This window comes from Halyomorpha halys, unplaced genomic scaffold (genome assembly GCF_000696795.3).
Source record: "Halyomorpha halys isolate HHAL.00 unplaced genomic scaffold, Hhal_1.1 Scaffold226.1, whole genome shotgun sequence".
In the NCBI taxonomy this organism is placed as follows: domain Eukaryota; kingdom Metazoa; phylum Arthropoda; class Insecta; order Hemiptera; family Pentatomidae; genus Halyomorpha; species Halyomorpha halys.
Window position 1 is genome coordinate 1417138 of NW_027115630.1, and position 16034 is coordinate 1433171.

At 31.8% G+C, this 16034-nt stretch overlaps 1 protein-coding gene across 2 annotated transcripts in view; it reads right to left on the reverse strand.

Annotated features, from left to right (window-relative positions):
• Positions 1 to 15114, reverse strand: part of LOC106679868 (AN1-type zinc finger protein 2B) — a 46846-nt gene extending 31732 nt beyond the window's left edge. The window contains exons 1-3 of one of the 2 annotated variants that reach the window (XM_067052617.1): positions 14969 to 15114; positions 9929 to 9971; positions 334 to 517 (exon numbers count right to left, since the gene is read on the reverse strand). In XM_067052617.1, coding sequence (XP_066908718.1) covers positions 334 to 517; positions 9929 to 9971; positions 14969 to 15023 — 282 coding nt within the window. In that variant the 5' untranslated portion in view covers positions 15024 to 15114. The remainder of the gene's footprint in view (positions 1 to 333; positions 518 to 9928; positions 9972 to 14968) is intronic. The other variant, XM_014419245.3, reaches the window with a different exon arrangement.
• Positions 15115 to 16034: the final 920 nt, after the last annotated feature.

Below are 16034 nucleotides of genomic sequence, written 5' to 3' on the forward strand. Positions count from 1 at the left end.
ATATATCACATTTATACAATACATCCAATGATTCATAATTCACAAACCATCTAATTCAAATGTTTTAAGTTTGGCAATCCCATAAACCCTCCGGTAATTTATTCAATAGAAACTTTTTTTTTTTATTTTCAATTTAAATTAATTATCTTTATAATTTACTATACAGTCCACTTATATTAAGTACCAGCACATTAAAAAAGGATCGAGCCCGTTTTGGCGGCTTGGCATTCAGATTAATATATCGATCTCAATAAAATAAACATCATTTTATATTAAATCCTTACTTTTAATTTTTAAAGCTAATAATATTAAAGCATTGAAAATAAAACCTACCTTCCTCCTAGCTACAGCAATGGCCGACTCACATTCTTGTTCAACATGAATTATTGCAGCAATCTCCAGATTACCATACAATCCCCGTGAGTAAGATAAATTACACAGAGGGCACATAGGAATTTGCAAGCCATGAGAAATAGGTAGATTACAAGTGTGATCCTTATATGCAATGTGTTCATAGCTGAAAAAAGGATGGAATTAACAAAGTTGCAGATATAATATATAAACATAAGAGATTTTTCTTATTAACTATATTTTTAAACAAATCAAAATCTTAAAAAAAAAAATTATTACATTTCATGAATCTCATAGTAACACTGAAATACAAATTATTCTTTAGTGTTACATTTAATACACAAGATGTTGATAACTACTTAAAATAAAAATTTATAGGAAATCAAATAGTATAAAGCTGATAGCAACAAAGAATAAAAGTTTCAAATTACTAAAGTGCATAATTATGAGGCATGTCATGAAAGTAAAAGAAGTCAATTTTTGGTATTTAAAAAAATGTACACGATATTGTACAAGCTTTTTGATGACTTCCTCATAGAACTATCTCGCCATCTCCTTCGTCCACTTCAAGACCTCTTGTTTCACCTCCTCATTGGTTCACAATTTTTTTTCATCCATGTGGAAGGTAAAAAGATGAAAATCAGAAGGCCTAATGTCAGAGGAGTAAGAAGGGTGATTTAACTCATCTAAACCAAATGAGTAAAAAAAGTGTCTGGTGGTGTTGGTCGTGTGTGGGCAGGGCTTGTCATACAACATAAACACTCCCTTTATCAATGTTCCTCTTAATTTATTGATAATGGCTCTCTTGAACTTTTCTAGGGTCTCACAGTATCATCCTGCAGTAATTGTATCCCCCTAAAGCAAAAATCGATCAAAATGATTCCTTTCCAGTCCCAAAATACACCCAGAGAACCAGTATGCCGCCACTGTGATGACTGTGTTTTTGTCTCAGGGGTGTACTAAGCCTCCCAAGTTTTACACCAGTCACAATGGAGCTCAGATAATACTCACCTTCCAGTTCAAATCACTCAAGAATCTCACGAGGAATAGTGACACAATTCAACTTATGCTGATCTGTCAGTTGTCTTGTAACAAATCTTGAGCACAGTCTTTAATATCCCAGCATTTCTGTAACAAATATTTGGAAATAATATTTATCATGTGAATGGATCAAAACCTCTGCGGCAATAATGTAGATAAAGGATCCACAGGGAGGGAAAATTAAATACACATGAAATGTAAAAGAAAAATAGACTAACTGGAAGATCGCTGATTGACCGTGAGTAATAATAAATAACGGTTCCTTCAAACCCTTGAACTACCCAGTCACCGATTTGTCACATTACGTTCTGGCCGACTCTTCGTTCGGTGTACCCCGTCCCATCGAGTTGCTTGTAGGCGTTGACCTATACCCCCACCTAGTTACTGGTGCTCCCACCAATGCCTTCGGGGAGGGTCACCTATACATCCAGCCCACGGTACTTGGCAGGGTCGTGATGGGGACATACTCCGATAGTGCTTTGTCCACGGGCATCTCGCTCCTTGAACAGGAGGATGAGAGCAAGACATTTCCACCACCGTCCTACGTGGGAAAACAATTGTAACAACGCATCCTCACGCCTTCTATCCTTACAAAAGCGATTTACAGATAATACTCGTTTCGTCTCCACGAAACCCAGCATAGCTTCGCGCCATCTCATAATCACACGTTTTCAATATCTATGGTCAACTGAGCCTTCTGTCGATAAGCCTGGGCTTTTCAGCGTAGGCGGCAGTACTGAATCTTCTTGAGAGACAAAAAGATTTTTCACATCTCGCATCTCCAACTGTCGATCAAGAAAGATTTCTCGTGAATATGTATATATGTGTTTTGTTTTTGTCTTGTATGTCATGCATGATTTGTTCGGTCCCAAAAGTTACTACCATTATCGTTGTCTTTATATTAGGTTCTATCATACTTAATGGCAGACTGCGCCAGACTTCCCCGTCTCTTTGGATTTTTCAATTTGTAAATACGGCTGAGCCAAATTTATGTAGGCGGTATGTTGGATTTAAATAATCCGAATTTCTCGGTTATTTTTTGAATTTATATAAAGTCGGGGTCGGGGGTCTCATTTTCTGATGCCCCTCCTTGCCGCAGACACCGGAAGACGCCGCGACTGCAATGACGCCCCAGCCTATGCATCATGCAAGATAGGACCTGGCCTGCCCCTACCATCACACAAGAATCCAGGACATGCTGGCCAGCCACCGATTGAGATAGACCTATCTTTATTTCTGACACCAGGCGAAGACACATGGTTTTCACCATTTCGCCCGCGGCGGCAAAGACGTCACCAGATAAGCCATATTCCACAGTTCCTATGAGATCCATGTTCTGTAATCATCATATATAATCGAAATAATTATTCAATTAACACACTAACAATAGTTTGCCCCCTCAGGGATTTTATTTGGTCTTAAGAAAATATATGCATGTTAATGAGCAGAAAGTCTCACAAATTTAAACTCCCATTTTCCACACTAATTTTAATTATCATTTTAAAATACAGTCAGGGTACCTGAAGTACAGCACGGGTACCTGTTGTATACAGGCTCCATATAAATAGTTTAATCACTATTTAAGTTTTTATTTGACTACACCCAGACCATCTTCCATTTATTAAAAATATATTGAAAATAGATCAGAGGACCGCAGTTTATTTATTCATCGAGGGATTGGTTAAGGACAAACTAAAAACCTAACTGAAGTGACTCTTGTTTTAGCAAGTAATTTTTTGTAAGGCTGTTCAGCATGAGAGCGAAGGCATAAAACACCAGCAGCATATCCTCATTTCGAGGAGCTGAACCATTGTACCCAACCAGAGGTAGTGGAAGGTGAAAGTGAGTGACATGAGATGCATCATTTAGAAATGTAAGCCATTAAATTAAACACGTTAATAGGCAATGGTGTATCTCAATTCAGTAAGTCAAGCCTCAGTTTCTGTAAGGAGACCATGACTGATATGACAAGTGGAGTAATTCCACATCATAATATTGCAAGGTTATAAAGTGAGGAAATTGAGCAGAGTTTCTCGACATTATGAACCGCAGAAAATTTGAAGATTCAAATAGGAAATGAATTAGTCAATTCATTTTTGAAAGTTATTATTGATTGCATGAAAGTATCTTTAGTTATGGTTTCAAGAACTTTGAAGTATAAAGGGAACTGGTTGGTAAAGGACGTCAGAGAAGTTGAATTTTTACTATCTTACCTTGGCAATTCCATTATAATTTGACAGTATTTAGCAAAAGCTAATCATAGATTATCATACCTACAGTTTGATAACTTGAGTGCTTTTGGATAATTACCCTCTGTTAAATCAAGATTATTAACAACATTCAACAGAAAGAGGTCAAAAAATGTGGGAGGATGGAGCCTCTGTGTTATAGATAAGCAAGCATTCACATTTATACAAGATTTTAGAGATCAAGATGAACCACTCCTCTATAGGCTCACCAGAGAATTTTAGTAAATTTATTTTCAGCAATGATATTAATGATTGATTTAGACTAAATTCAGAAACCTGAGAATATCATACAGAAGATTACAGGTATAGGTTGCTCAAGTAAATAAATTTTAAATATTGAATCATAAACATTATGAACTTGAGATATTTTATCCTTAAATAACTTTTCAGGAATTTCTGATGCTAATTTGTTCAATTCTTGGTAGGCCCAGAGCTCGGTTTTGAATTTTTCAAATTCTGAGTCAGTATTTTTATAAAATAAGGAAATTAATTTTATTTCAGATTATCCAATGATAAAACATTTATTTTGTTATAAATTCTAGGCAAGGAATCAAAAGAGAATTCAATTAACTTGTTGAAAGTACTATCTGTAAGTTTAACAATAATGATATTAAAATAAAAATGAAAAGATAGATGAAATAAAAATGCAAATGAAAACAAAGAGGATGATATATAGGTTACAAACAAAATGAGAAAATGTGATCAACTAAGCATTAGTCATATTATTAAATATGATAAGAGGAGGGTAAATACATCAATCAGAATTATAGAGCCCGTCGTTCACTAGAAATCAGCAATCACCATATTTGAAACAAAAAATATTGTCCTTCTGAACACAAACATTTTGCACATAAGACAAAGGAACCATTGTGAGGGTCCTCTGGTGGACTCGTATCTTGATAGGAAATAATATTTAACCTATGAATGAAACTAACCTCTGTGGTAATAATGCAGATTAAGGATCCATAGGGTGATAAAATTAAATACATATGAAATGTAGTAATATAGTAGTAGAACAGAAAAATAGTATGAAAATAGATCTGAGGTTTATTTATACTCATTAAGAGTTCGGTCTAGAATCAACCTGGGCTGAGAAGTTGTAGCCGAGCAGCTAAGTGTAGATTCAAATCCGGCCTGGGGGGTCGACTTTTATTTCATGGTAGTGGTCTTATTTAATGAAAATTTGACCCTCCCACCATAGATAGAATAGGGTGGTAACATATAGCTAACTCCCCTGTATGTCAGGGACATGACAGCCTTGCAGGTTGGGGCGCAGGTTCGGAACGTTGTGGGTTTGATTCCCACCTGGGACAGTTAAACATTCATTTTTTTGCGGTCCCGAAGAATGAATCTTGACCCTCCCACCTTGGTTAGTACGTGGTGGCAACCTAGGTAGCTGTCAGGGGTTGGCAAAAAGGACCACTAGGTCCACTTGCCAAACTTGTTCCCCCCACCAAGTACCAGTACCCCTGTATGTCAGAAATGACCAGGAAGGGGGTAAAAAAAAAGAAGGTTTGGAATGAACAACCAAATACAATATAAAACAACATAAAAATAGATCCAATATAACTTACCTACAAATTTCTCTATTATCATGAGAAGTCTTTGTTCATGATAAAAAACTTGGATTAAAGTTAATAGAAGGTTAAAAGGATGAGAAACAAAAAGAGTTAGCTTAAGTTACAAGAGTCCAGTTGGTTCTTGAGATAACAATAATAATACGTATACACAGAAATGAATGAAACAATATAAACTGAACTAAATTTACAAGAATTATGAATAAAAGAGAAACAACAGTAGAAAATACTGCGCAAATAGGCATGAAAACCATACGCAACATGATAGATAAAGGCAAGGCCCACGTAACTGACAGCTAGGCGTTTCGACTAAGAAAAAGTATTTTCCAGGAAAAAAGGGAGCTTCTACCATACCCAGGATAGGAGAAATCGATATTTGAGTGGAAGGCGAATGGAACTGAATCAATAAACATACAGGTTAGTGGCACTGATGTATTTACCTAATGAGTTCTAAATGAACTTTTTTCTCCTGTTTTCAATCTTGAATTTATAAAGAAAAAAATTTTAATGTTAGGAAGTGTTTTAGCAAACTAGATAAGTAAAAATAACAAAAGCAGCTATAGGAATGTGCCAAACTGAATTCATTATGCATTTAAAAGGTATAAGAAAAGGGGACCCAAAGATGAAAAAAAATTTATCTCCATTCATGTAGAATATAGATTTTTTGGCACTCTATTCGATAGATAAAACATGCAGGTGTGCTGAGTAAAATATTCAGACAGATAAGTGCATAATTGAAGGAGATTTAAAAAAAGTGGCACAAAGTTGTACAATTTTACAATAAACTCTACATATTATTTTTTACTGGTGCCATTGTTTAATCAACAGCATGTTTTCTCAAATTGAGCCATGTACAAATATATTTACTTTTACTTATAAAATTTCTATAGCATTTTCCCAATAATCCAATTTTGGTACTTATATATCTGTTGGTACACGTGAATAAAGATTAAAGTGTAAAAATCAGATTGTTGGGAAAATTTAATGGCAATTTTAAAAGTAAAAATTCACTTTTATATTTTACTATTATTGTTCCGGGTAACCTACAGCAACCGAAAGGTTGAATTGGAAAGGCTGCCATAATGTAGGCAACACTAGCACCATGGTCTAAATTGCATTGTGGGGGCTCCCATCAGAAAGGCACTACCAGCGCCCATGTGGCCAGCAACAAAAGCTTGCCTCATCCAGTGCTCTCAGTGGCAAGAGAGGCAATCCAGATCTTGTCTTCTAGATAGAAGCAATCCATTCTTTCTTTTTGTCTCACATCAGGAATCTACCATGATTGAGTAGAACTCCTGGAGTTGTTCTCAGAAGCAGAGGGGAGAAAGGCATAAGAATGTGGAAGGAAGAAAGAACCATGGAGTAAGTCCATCTAGCAATAGTTAACATCCACATCATCATCAACCACCTCAATTTTAGATCTACAATTTCCATAGCCCAGTCATTCAAAATTTTACTAACCATCTAATCATAAATGGTTTCTTTCGGTCACCCCCTACATCACTTGTAACATAAACAATAGAATTTTATTTCATTTAATCATATCTCATTTTTTTCAATTATACAGTCCACTCAAACCCAACCAACCAACCAAAAGTGAAGTGTGTCTGGCAATTCGGTTGAAGGGATGGTTCATACAATTATATATTATATTTCTTACCTACAATGCCATCATTACAATAGCCATATCATTTTGTCAACTAAAAATAATATTATGTTAAGGGTTACACACTCAGTGTCAAAATGTTAGACAAACTACAAAAATTATTATCCCTACCCTCCCTATCTTTTAAAATTACCTGTAAAACAGAATTAAAATAATCTATCTTATACCTGAAGTTAATCAGCAGCCTGCTTGTATTTTGGTTCTCAAGCCAAAAATATACACATTTTTTTTTTTTTCAAATGAAAGTTAAGGCCCTTCAAAAAGTTAGATATGCTCCCTGGTAAAAACAAATAAAATTCATTTTAATACTTCGTGGCCTTTCCACCACCATTTATTAATTCAAAAATTCTGTTTGGTAATGAATTGTACAATTATTTTATTGTTTCTTGAGGTGATTGTTTCCATGAAGCCAGAATTGCAGATTTCAAATCCTCGATTGTTCCGAACTGTCATGACTTAGAGTACACCCATCTTGGAAGAGTTCCCTAAACATTTTTGATAATGTTCAGGTAGGGGAGACAGCTTGCCAGTCTAATTTGGTAATTTGGTTGCGGATAAACCAGTCTTTAATATTTTTTGCTGAATGTATTGGGGTGTTATCTTGCTGGAAAACTGGTGTGCCTTCAGACATGCCATTAAAAGTCAACTTTTGTTCCTCTAACAACTTTTTATATTCAGCTGAGTTTACTCTTGATGAAACAAATACCAAATTTCCTTTCTTTTTGTAACCTATTAATGCCCAAACCACAACTTTTCCTCCTCCCATTTGACGTCTTGATAAAAATATTTCTTCTTTTCTTAAATCATGAAAATAATACGAAAATTCATCTGGCCCATCCAGATTGAACTTTTTTTATCACTAAAGATGACTTTCTTCCACTCCTCAGTCCAAGACATCACATTACGAGCAAAGGCCATCCAGGCTAATTTATTACAGGTACTCAAAACTGGCTTTCTTTTAAATTTTTTTCTAACTATTGTTTTTGACTTTTTCAATAATCTTTGGTCAGTCTTTAGTTTTGTTTGAACTCCAGTTGTTTGAATTCCTCAAAGCAGGGGGCCATATGTCTCCCCATGCCCAATAAACTTCGCAACCAATGAAAAACTCCGCTTGGTTCGGCAAGCTATTTCCCCACAACTCATCCCGTCCTTGTAGAGTAAACAAATCAAAAGTATTTCTCTTCTTCAGAGAAATATTTATTTTTTACCCACAACTCACGTTCCTTTTAGGTCTATTTTGAAACAAATTCAACACTGCACTGAAGTAGAAATGGTATTTTAATGATTTCAACACTAGAGGATTAAGGAAATAGTAAACAACAAGTGAGTCTATCATTTTGGCGCATATAAAATGTAAATATTTACTCACATTGGATTTAAATAATCCTCAACATCTGAGAAGATTTTCCCCACTTCAATATCATAATTTATACTTTAAACTGTGCTTAAAAAAAATAATATCACTCAAAAATAAAGACAATGTGAAAAGTTTTTTAAAATTTAAATGGGTATGTCTAACATTTTGACACTGAGTGTACATGAAAACTTCTTTTAAAAAAAATATATATATATTGTAATATGCTCTTTTTGAGTAAATAGTATATTTTGATGTATAAAGGGTTTTTGATATGTTTTATTTTATGTATCATTTTAATATTGTTCATTTGTTTTGTTTATCCAAAAAGCAAGCAAACCAATTTTCATTGTCTATAATAAATTTGTGATTCAAAACAAAACCAAGATGGCGGTACATATCCTTCAGTCAACAAGTCTGTTGAATCAAGGCCATGTTGAGTAGATTCAAATATAAAAACTATTTTAACTCTTCCCATCATAATTGAAAATACAGTAAATTTAAGAAAATATAGAAGTCAAGAAATAGTGCTAAAGAATAATATTCAGAAAGTAAATCATTTGCAAAAATCCCAAACTGTTGTGCGACAATCGATGTTTACATGTAACATCGAGGCAGGTTTTGGTTTTGGAGATTTATTCGTTGTTTGAGCGCGCAGGAGAAATGATGTTCCCAAGATGAGGAGGTCCTCATCAAATTTCTGTCCTACAAGAGTGGACAGTTTGAAAAAGGAAGACAACCAAGAAGAAAAATACTCTGAGTTAGGATTGTTTGATGAGAGGACGTCCGTCGGCTGGAAGCGGGAAAGATTATGATTATTACAGATGCTTGTATGAAATGATTTTGAATCCCTATTATGATGGCCGGAATTGAATTTTTCAACTTCTTAAAACTAGTTCAACCTTAAGTTTTAGAAAAAATATACACAACTTCCATGTGGAATGGAGTATTTAAAAATATTCTTCCAAAGGAAATTCCTAGTTTAGTTTCCCCTAAAATTTCACACAGCATGTTATTTCACTTAGTTTCTCAATTACGTATTTACATACGAATATACCATTAACCAAGAAACTAACAAGTAATAAGTCAATGAAGAAAAACATTAAAAATTTATAAATATATTAATATAGATCAGACCAATTGATTTTTTTTTTATATTAAAAATAATAAAAGTACATAGGTAATATTTTATAAATCAATATTTTATAAACAAAAAAAGAATTATATTCCATCACACAACACAACAAAGTCAGATGAAAGAATAAAGGGTTAAGAGATTAATGGGTAAGAATCCAAGTTTAAAACAATAACCCTGAGCATTCTCTATAATAAGCTTATTCTAAAGAAACTTTCGTAGCTACCAGAAACAACTGATTAACACAACTCCAAAAATATTCGTCACTTTTTTTTTGGCATACATACACCTATAAATGTAAAATATAAAAACTTTAGTCGAAGCATTAAATTTAGCCCAAAACAAGTAAAATGTGAAATTTTGTGCAGAAAAAACTCAAAACGTGCAAATTGATGAAGAAATTATATGCATTAATTAATAATAAATTATATACAATATAAAATTAGTGTTGTTTAAATATTTTTTCCATGATTCCAATTTCTGTTGAGGTTTGCCTTAGTTTGAAGCTAAGGAACAAAATATACAATTGCAAGAAAAATATTCAACCTTACTTACCAGAAAATACTATTGCACTGGTCACATCGAATAGGAATAAAATCTGAAACAAAAATAATAATTTTCAGTTCTGTTCTTAAAAATGAATTTTCACAATCTTGAATGATACTTGATATTATATCACAGTTGTGGTTATATTATCAAAAGCATTCTGTTGACAGAATGATTATTAAGTTAATTTTTGTTGAAAATGAGATAATTATTTTTAAAGAGTAAATCTTAGTTCAAATTAATGGTATATATTTTATAAGGCAGATTGGTTATTTATTTAATTAAAATTTACTTTGAAAAATTGCATTACGTTGTTGTTGATGTATATGCAATAAATTATTACACTTAAACAAGGAAGATTTGTGTCATTCACCAAATTCATATTAAATCTATAAACTCTTCCAGTAGAAGATTATTAATTTAAGAATATAATAATATGGTTATGAATGAAAACCATATGAATACTATTAATGGAAAATTCTAGCAAAATCTTTAATTTATGCTGCAACATGACTATGTAACAACAACCTGAAGATGGGAGATATTCCCGAAATGTTGTTGTTGGTGTATATGAAATAAATTATTACACTTAAACAAGGAAGATTTGTGTCATTCACCAAATTCATATTAAAAAATAATAATTTTCAGTTCAGTTCTTAAAAATGAATTTTCACAATCATGAATGATACTTGATATTATATCACAGTTGTGGTTATATTATCAAAAGCATTCTGTTGACAGAATGATTATTAAGTCAATGTTTGTTGAAAATGAGATAATTATTTTTAAAGAGTAAATTTTAGTTCAAATTAATGGTATATATTTCATAAGGCAGATGGCTTATTTATTTAATTAAAATTTACTTCGAAAAATTGTACAGAAGAAATAAATCAATTTTTGGTTGACAGACTAAGTCTAATTGTTTTCATAGGAGCAGACCTGACATAGAAAAACACCTGTCTTTCATTCCTCAAATAACTGCTCTTCAATAACATTCCTTACCATATATTCTTGCTGATCAAGAAACTATAATAGTAAACAACACAGAAAGTGATAGAGACGATTGATTTAACTTCCTGCTGGTGAAAAGCAAATTAAAGAATCTATTTTTATTGGAAATCAAAGCATAAATACACGTAGTGATAGTACATTCTTCATATAACAATAATTTAACTTATATAATCATTTATGACATTCGTTAGATTACAAGAGAAATCAAATTGGTCATTTCATATTTTTCCTCTCTTGGGTTAAGTTTACTTTCCTAAATATTTTTATGTCTTCTTTAGAATGATTTAATCTATCTTATTTTAAATTGTACCAATAACATTTACTACTCCTTTCAAAACTTGAAACTTAAAAAAATATTACAAAGAAAATAAAAAATTTTAAGCTGTGATTTACTTGTATAAAGATTCTGAAAACAAATATTTTTATGACTATCGATTTCATCTTGAAACCAATGATATAATTCATAAATTTTACTTAATAAATTTCCTTTTTTTCTGTTGATAATCACAATCAAAATATAAGTCATTTATCTAAAACATTGTTTACGTCAGATAATATAAAGTTTTCTTCTATAAAGCCTAGAAGTGAAAAGTCCAACCTCCATGTCTTTATTTCAAATATATTTTTATATCAACATTTTGGGACTCTTTCCCCATCTGCTGTATGAACAATCTTTTCAGCAGTTACATTGTCTTTATGATTTTTATCTAAAGTTCTAAACTGCATCTTAAATTATCCCAGCGATGGGTGCGAGTATCATGTTGATATATGTGAAACATTTTTTTTGCGAATTTGGAGGCAAGTGATCACCATTATCTTGTCTGGAAACACTTGTTTGAATAAAATTGATACTTGTGCCAGTTAGAGTGTTTTTTGCTAGTTTAAGATTACAATTTCTTTTCGACTCAGCCTTTAACTATCTTATTGGCAAGTAACATATTCTTGAGCATATCAAATTTTCCTCATGAATCCATTTGTAAAAACCATTGGTATCAAACTGATACTTGCGCCCTTCCGAGTAAGTAACCATTGGTTTTTTCCTTTTTTTCAATTTTCAATGTCTAGGGAGAAGAAAATTTATAATTTTACCAATCCAGACGACTTGCAAGCCGTACATACACTTTTATTTGACAATAGAAGACATGATGTCCCAGATTCTTCAGATGACTGGTCACACTGGTGAGTGCAAAAAAATATAAAAAAGCGAAGGAGATTATAAAACATTTAATTGGAAAAGTTAGTGAGGAAGAAGATGAAAATGTTTACATTGCTCATGAGAAAAAAATGGGGAAGGTGACTAATGAATGGAAGTGAAATAAAAACCCACTGTACACTAAAAAACAAGGGAAATACAACATTTTTATGCTTCTTACCGGTACCATTGAACCTGGGAAAAAGATTTCTGGTACATTGGATACATGAAGCTGTTTGATTGATAATGTAATGATTTTATCAATAAAATTGTGGTGAGTACTAACAAATACTTTTACTTACTTAGCAAATTTTTCGAGAGCAAGAGATGCCAAATACACTGATCCAGTCGAAATTAAAGCTTTTATTGGGATTTTATAACTGGGAGGAATATTAATATTTATTTATTAATAAATGGTGATTATAAGTGAAAAAGAGATATAAATTTTTTTTTTCTCTCTATCTTCTTTAAATGTTTATATTATATTTTGTAATGATTTTAATTTAATTGCATAAATAAAAAAGTTTTTAAATTTAGGATATAAAAAGTTATATAAATGTGACATGGGAAATTAGCCTGCAAATAAGATTTTAAAAAACAAGACATCAATATTTAAGGTTGTCTACTTGAAAATGGCCTGAGGGCCGAAACAGTGGAGAGTTCTTGAGAATAAAAGTTGAGAGTAATTTGGATCAAAACTGTGTATGTAAATAATGAAATAAACCACTCTCAAATAATCATTAATCCAATTTAGAGTTGTTATGAATGTTAAAAGGTTTTCATTTCCTCGTAGATCCCTAAGATTTGATGACATTGATACATGCCCAGATCAGTAGCTACATGATCATTTAGGCTCCTTAAAATTTTTTTTTGAGAAGTGCTATTCCCTTGGAGAAAACACAACTACAGATGAGAAACTGGAAGGTTTCAGGACGCTGCAGTTTTATCCAATACATTCCATCCAAGCCCAACAAGTACAGCATCAAAATTTATGCCCTTGCTGATGCATGTGTGGTTTACAAATATAATTTAGAAATTTAAGCATGGGAATAACCAGATGGACCTTCTAAAATAAGAAACTCCCGTAGTTAAAAGCAAGTCTTTTGTTTCAATTGTTGGCAGTGGAAGAAATATCACAGCAGATAACTGGTATTTCAGCTATAATTGGGTGAAGTCTTAGCAGAAAAGAAAATATTTTTCATTGAAACTTTTAAAAAAATAAATAAACAGGAAATTACGGAAGAATTTAAAACATTAAAAAATCAAAATGTCTGTTCAAACCTTTTTGATTTTTAAGAACAAGTTACTCTTTTTTTTATGTTCCTTGAAAGAATAGTAATGTAATTCTCATATCGAGTTGGCATGATGACGCCAAATTCAACAAGAAAGCAAAAGACAAACTTAAATACAAACGTTTTATTAATATGACCAAAGGTAGAGTCGACATCGTTGATAATGTCTCAAAATAAAGGGTTCGTAACAGAAATAGTGATAATTTAGTTGATATGGACTTAAAGGAGAATACAAAGAATAAATTATAAAACACCTCAAATGTGTATTAATCTTAAGGTTGCTACTGTTGTCCAAGAAAACCTATTACATATAGAAAATTGGATTTGAGTTGAAGAAAAGAGCAGATTTCCACACACATTTGCTCCCACAGACCAAATGTATAAAGGATAGTAATAAAGTATTCTCACCACATTTCTTCAATCAGTAATATCGAAAATGAACTTGACTTAAAAAAAACAACAAAAAAAGTATCCTTTTTTCTTCTTAGAATATCTTTGAAGTCAATAGTTGATTTTTTTATTTTCAAAAGGCTATTAAAAGCTGTTGAAATCACATTTAATAATGGTAATAATGAAATGTTTTACTACCAGAAGCAAAACTATTATTACTATAGCAAACCCATGATTCAAATATATCATTAACATCAACAATTATAGATGGACATTCATACGATAACATCAGAACATAAGTAAAGAAAATGTTTGCTTATATTGTTTGATATCAATATTGAATGCGACAAGAGAGAAATACAAATTTCTATCAAATTCACATACAAACATTTATCAAGATAGACTTAACAAATCTAGTAATACTAAAGCTGTGAGTAATGAACTAAGTAACTAAGTAACTACTACAAGTAAAGTAAATATTAGACAATAGTTTCTACAATTTTCTCAATCTTATTGTTGCCTTTTTCTAAAATTGAATAAAATCAACAGAAGACTCATCCATTTTCAAAACACCACAATCTGCAACATATTAGTTGTATTCACCAACTAACTTAATGGGAGAACAAACCAAAAAGAAATACATGTCAAACTGAGAACATCCTCTTTTTATAATATTGGTTAAAAATAAACATCTGATATTGTATTTAAAGTAAATTTAGTGAGTCATCAGCTTGTCTTTATTTTGTTTCCTGATCATTAAATTTTACCACTTTAATTTTATAAAATTCAAACAATTTTATTTAATTTTCATAACCACTGGTATGTGTAGTTTTTTCTTTATACACAATAAAGATCTACTTCAACCTTTACCTGCTTACTCCACCAGCAGCTTTGTTTACATTAAGATATATTAAACAATTATAGTTCACACAAGAAAAAGTAAATAGATACTACTAGATATACTTTAATATCTAATATTTAAGTAATAAAATAGTTAATTATTTTGTAAATCATAAACTAAGAATAAAAAAAATCAAGACAAATACAAAAGGATAATCCAATGTCGTTTTCAAGAACCTATCACAATGATTAATAATACATATCAACACCAAATCAACGTAAATAAGCAACAATAGCCATGAAATAAAGAAATAAGTCACTCACCCACTTTGTTACAAAAAAGCTTGGCGCATGTCTCTCTGAAACTCGGGGGCTCCATTTTAAATGAATATGTAGTTACTAGAAGCGGATAAGAAATTTCAAACTGTCAATAGCAGTTGACAGAAGCTGAAGGCCAACGAGGTATAATGAAATATTAAAGAACGAGGTAGGAAGGATGGCAAACTAAACAATAGAAGATGTTCGTCACTTGCTTTTTATTAAAAGAATGCTATTTTGGCTAATTTCCAACTCTAACCCCCTGAAAACACTATTTTCCCCTCAATCTTTCCAAATTTCCCAATTTTTATTGTAAAAATGGCCTCTTTCTCTAATTTCCACCGCAAACCACTTATTCCCACTATTTCACTATTCCGACCACCATAAGCAAGATCCTCCACACCGCCCACATATGCTGTATAATATAGAATCATTTGACGCTTATTAATTGATTTAACATTTCCACCGGGTAATATTCTGGGGTTTAATTGCGTTCCTTTATTATTTAAATTGCTAAGCATTCTGACAGTTCTTTTATCTTTCTACGCAAAAAGCGTGATATTATTTTTTCTATAGGCAACTTTCTTTTTTTGAAAATTTTGGTTTTCGAATTTTGATAGGCGTGCCTTTTCTATATATTCTGAATAATTACTGGCATTTTCTTCAAATGAAGCATCCAAAAGATTTGTAGAAATCTGTCCAAACTGAAAGTCTCGGAAAAGAAAAAAAAATATGCTAATGGAAGCAGTAGACCAATATTCTTGAATATTTTGCAGGTGAATCAATCCCATGTTTATATTAGGAAAATAAACTAGGTGGCGGTCAATAAAGGTACAAAATAATAGACAAAACTATTTAATATTAACCAATGTTTTCCACCACTTTGCAGAACTTCGTCAGGGCTAAATGAAATAAGATTCAAACATTGTAAGAAGTGACAAAAAAATTAGAATAGATACACAAAAAAATAAGTAAATATAAAAAAAAAAAAAAAAAAAAAAAGGCTAAAGTCAAAGTCGTATAAATATAGATGAATAAGAATTACTAATAAATACAGCCAAGTGTGATGGAA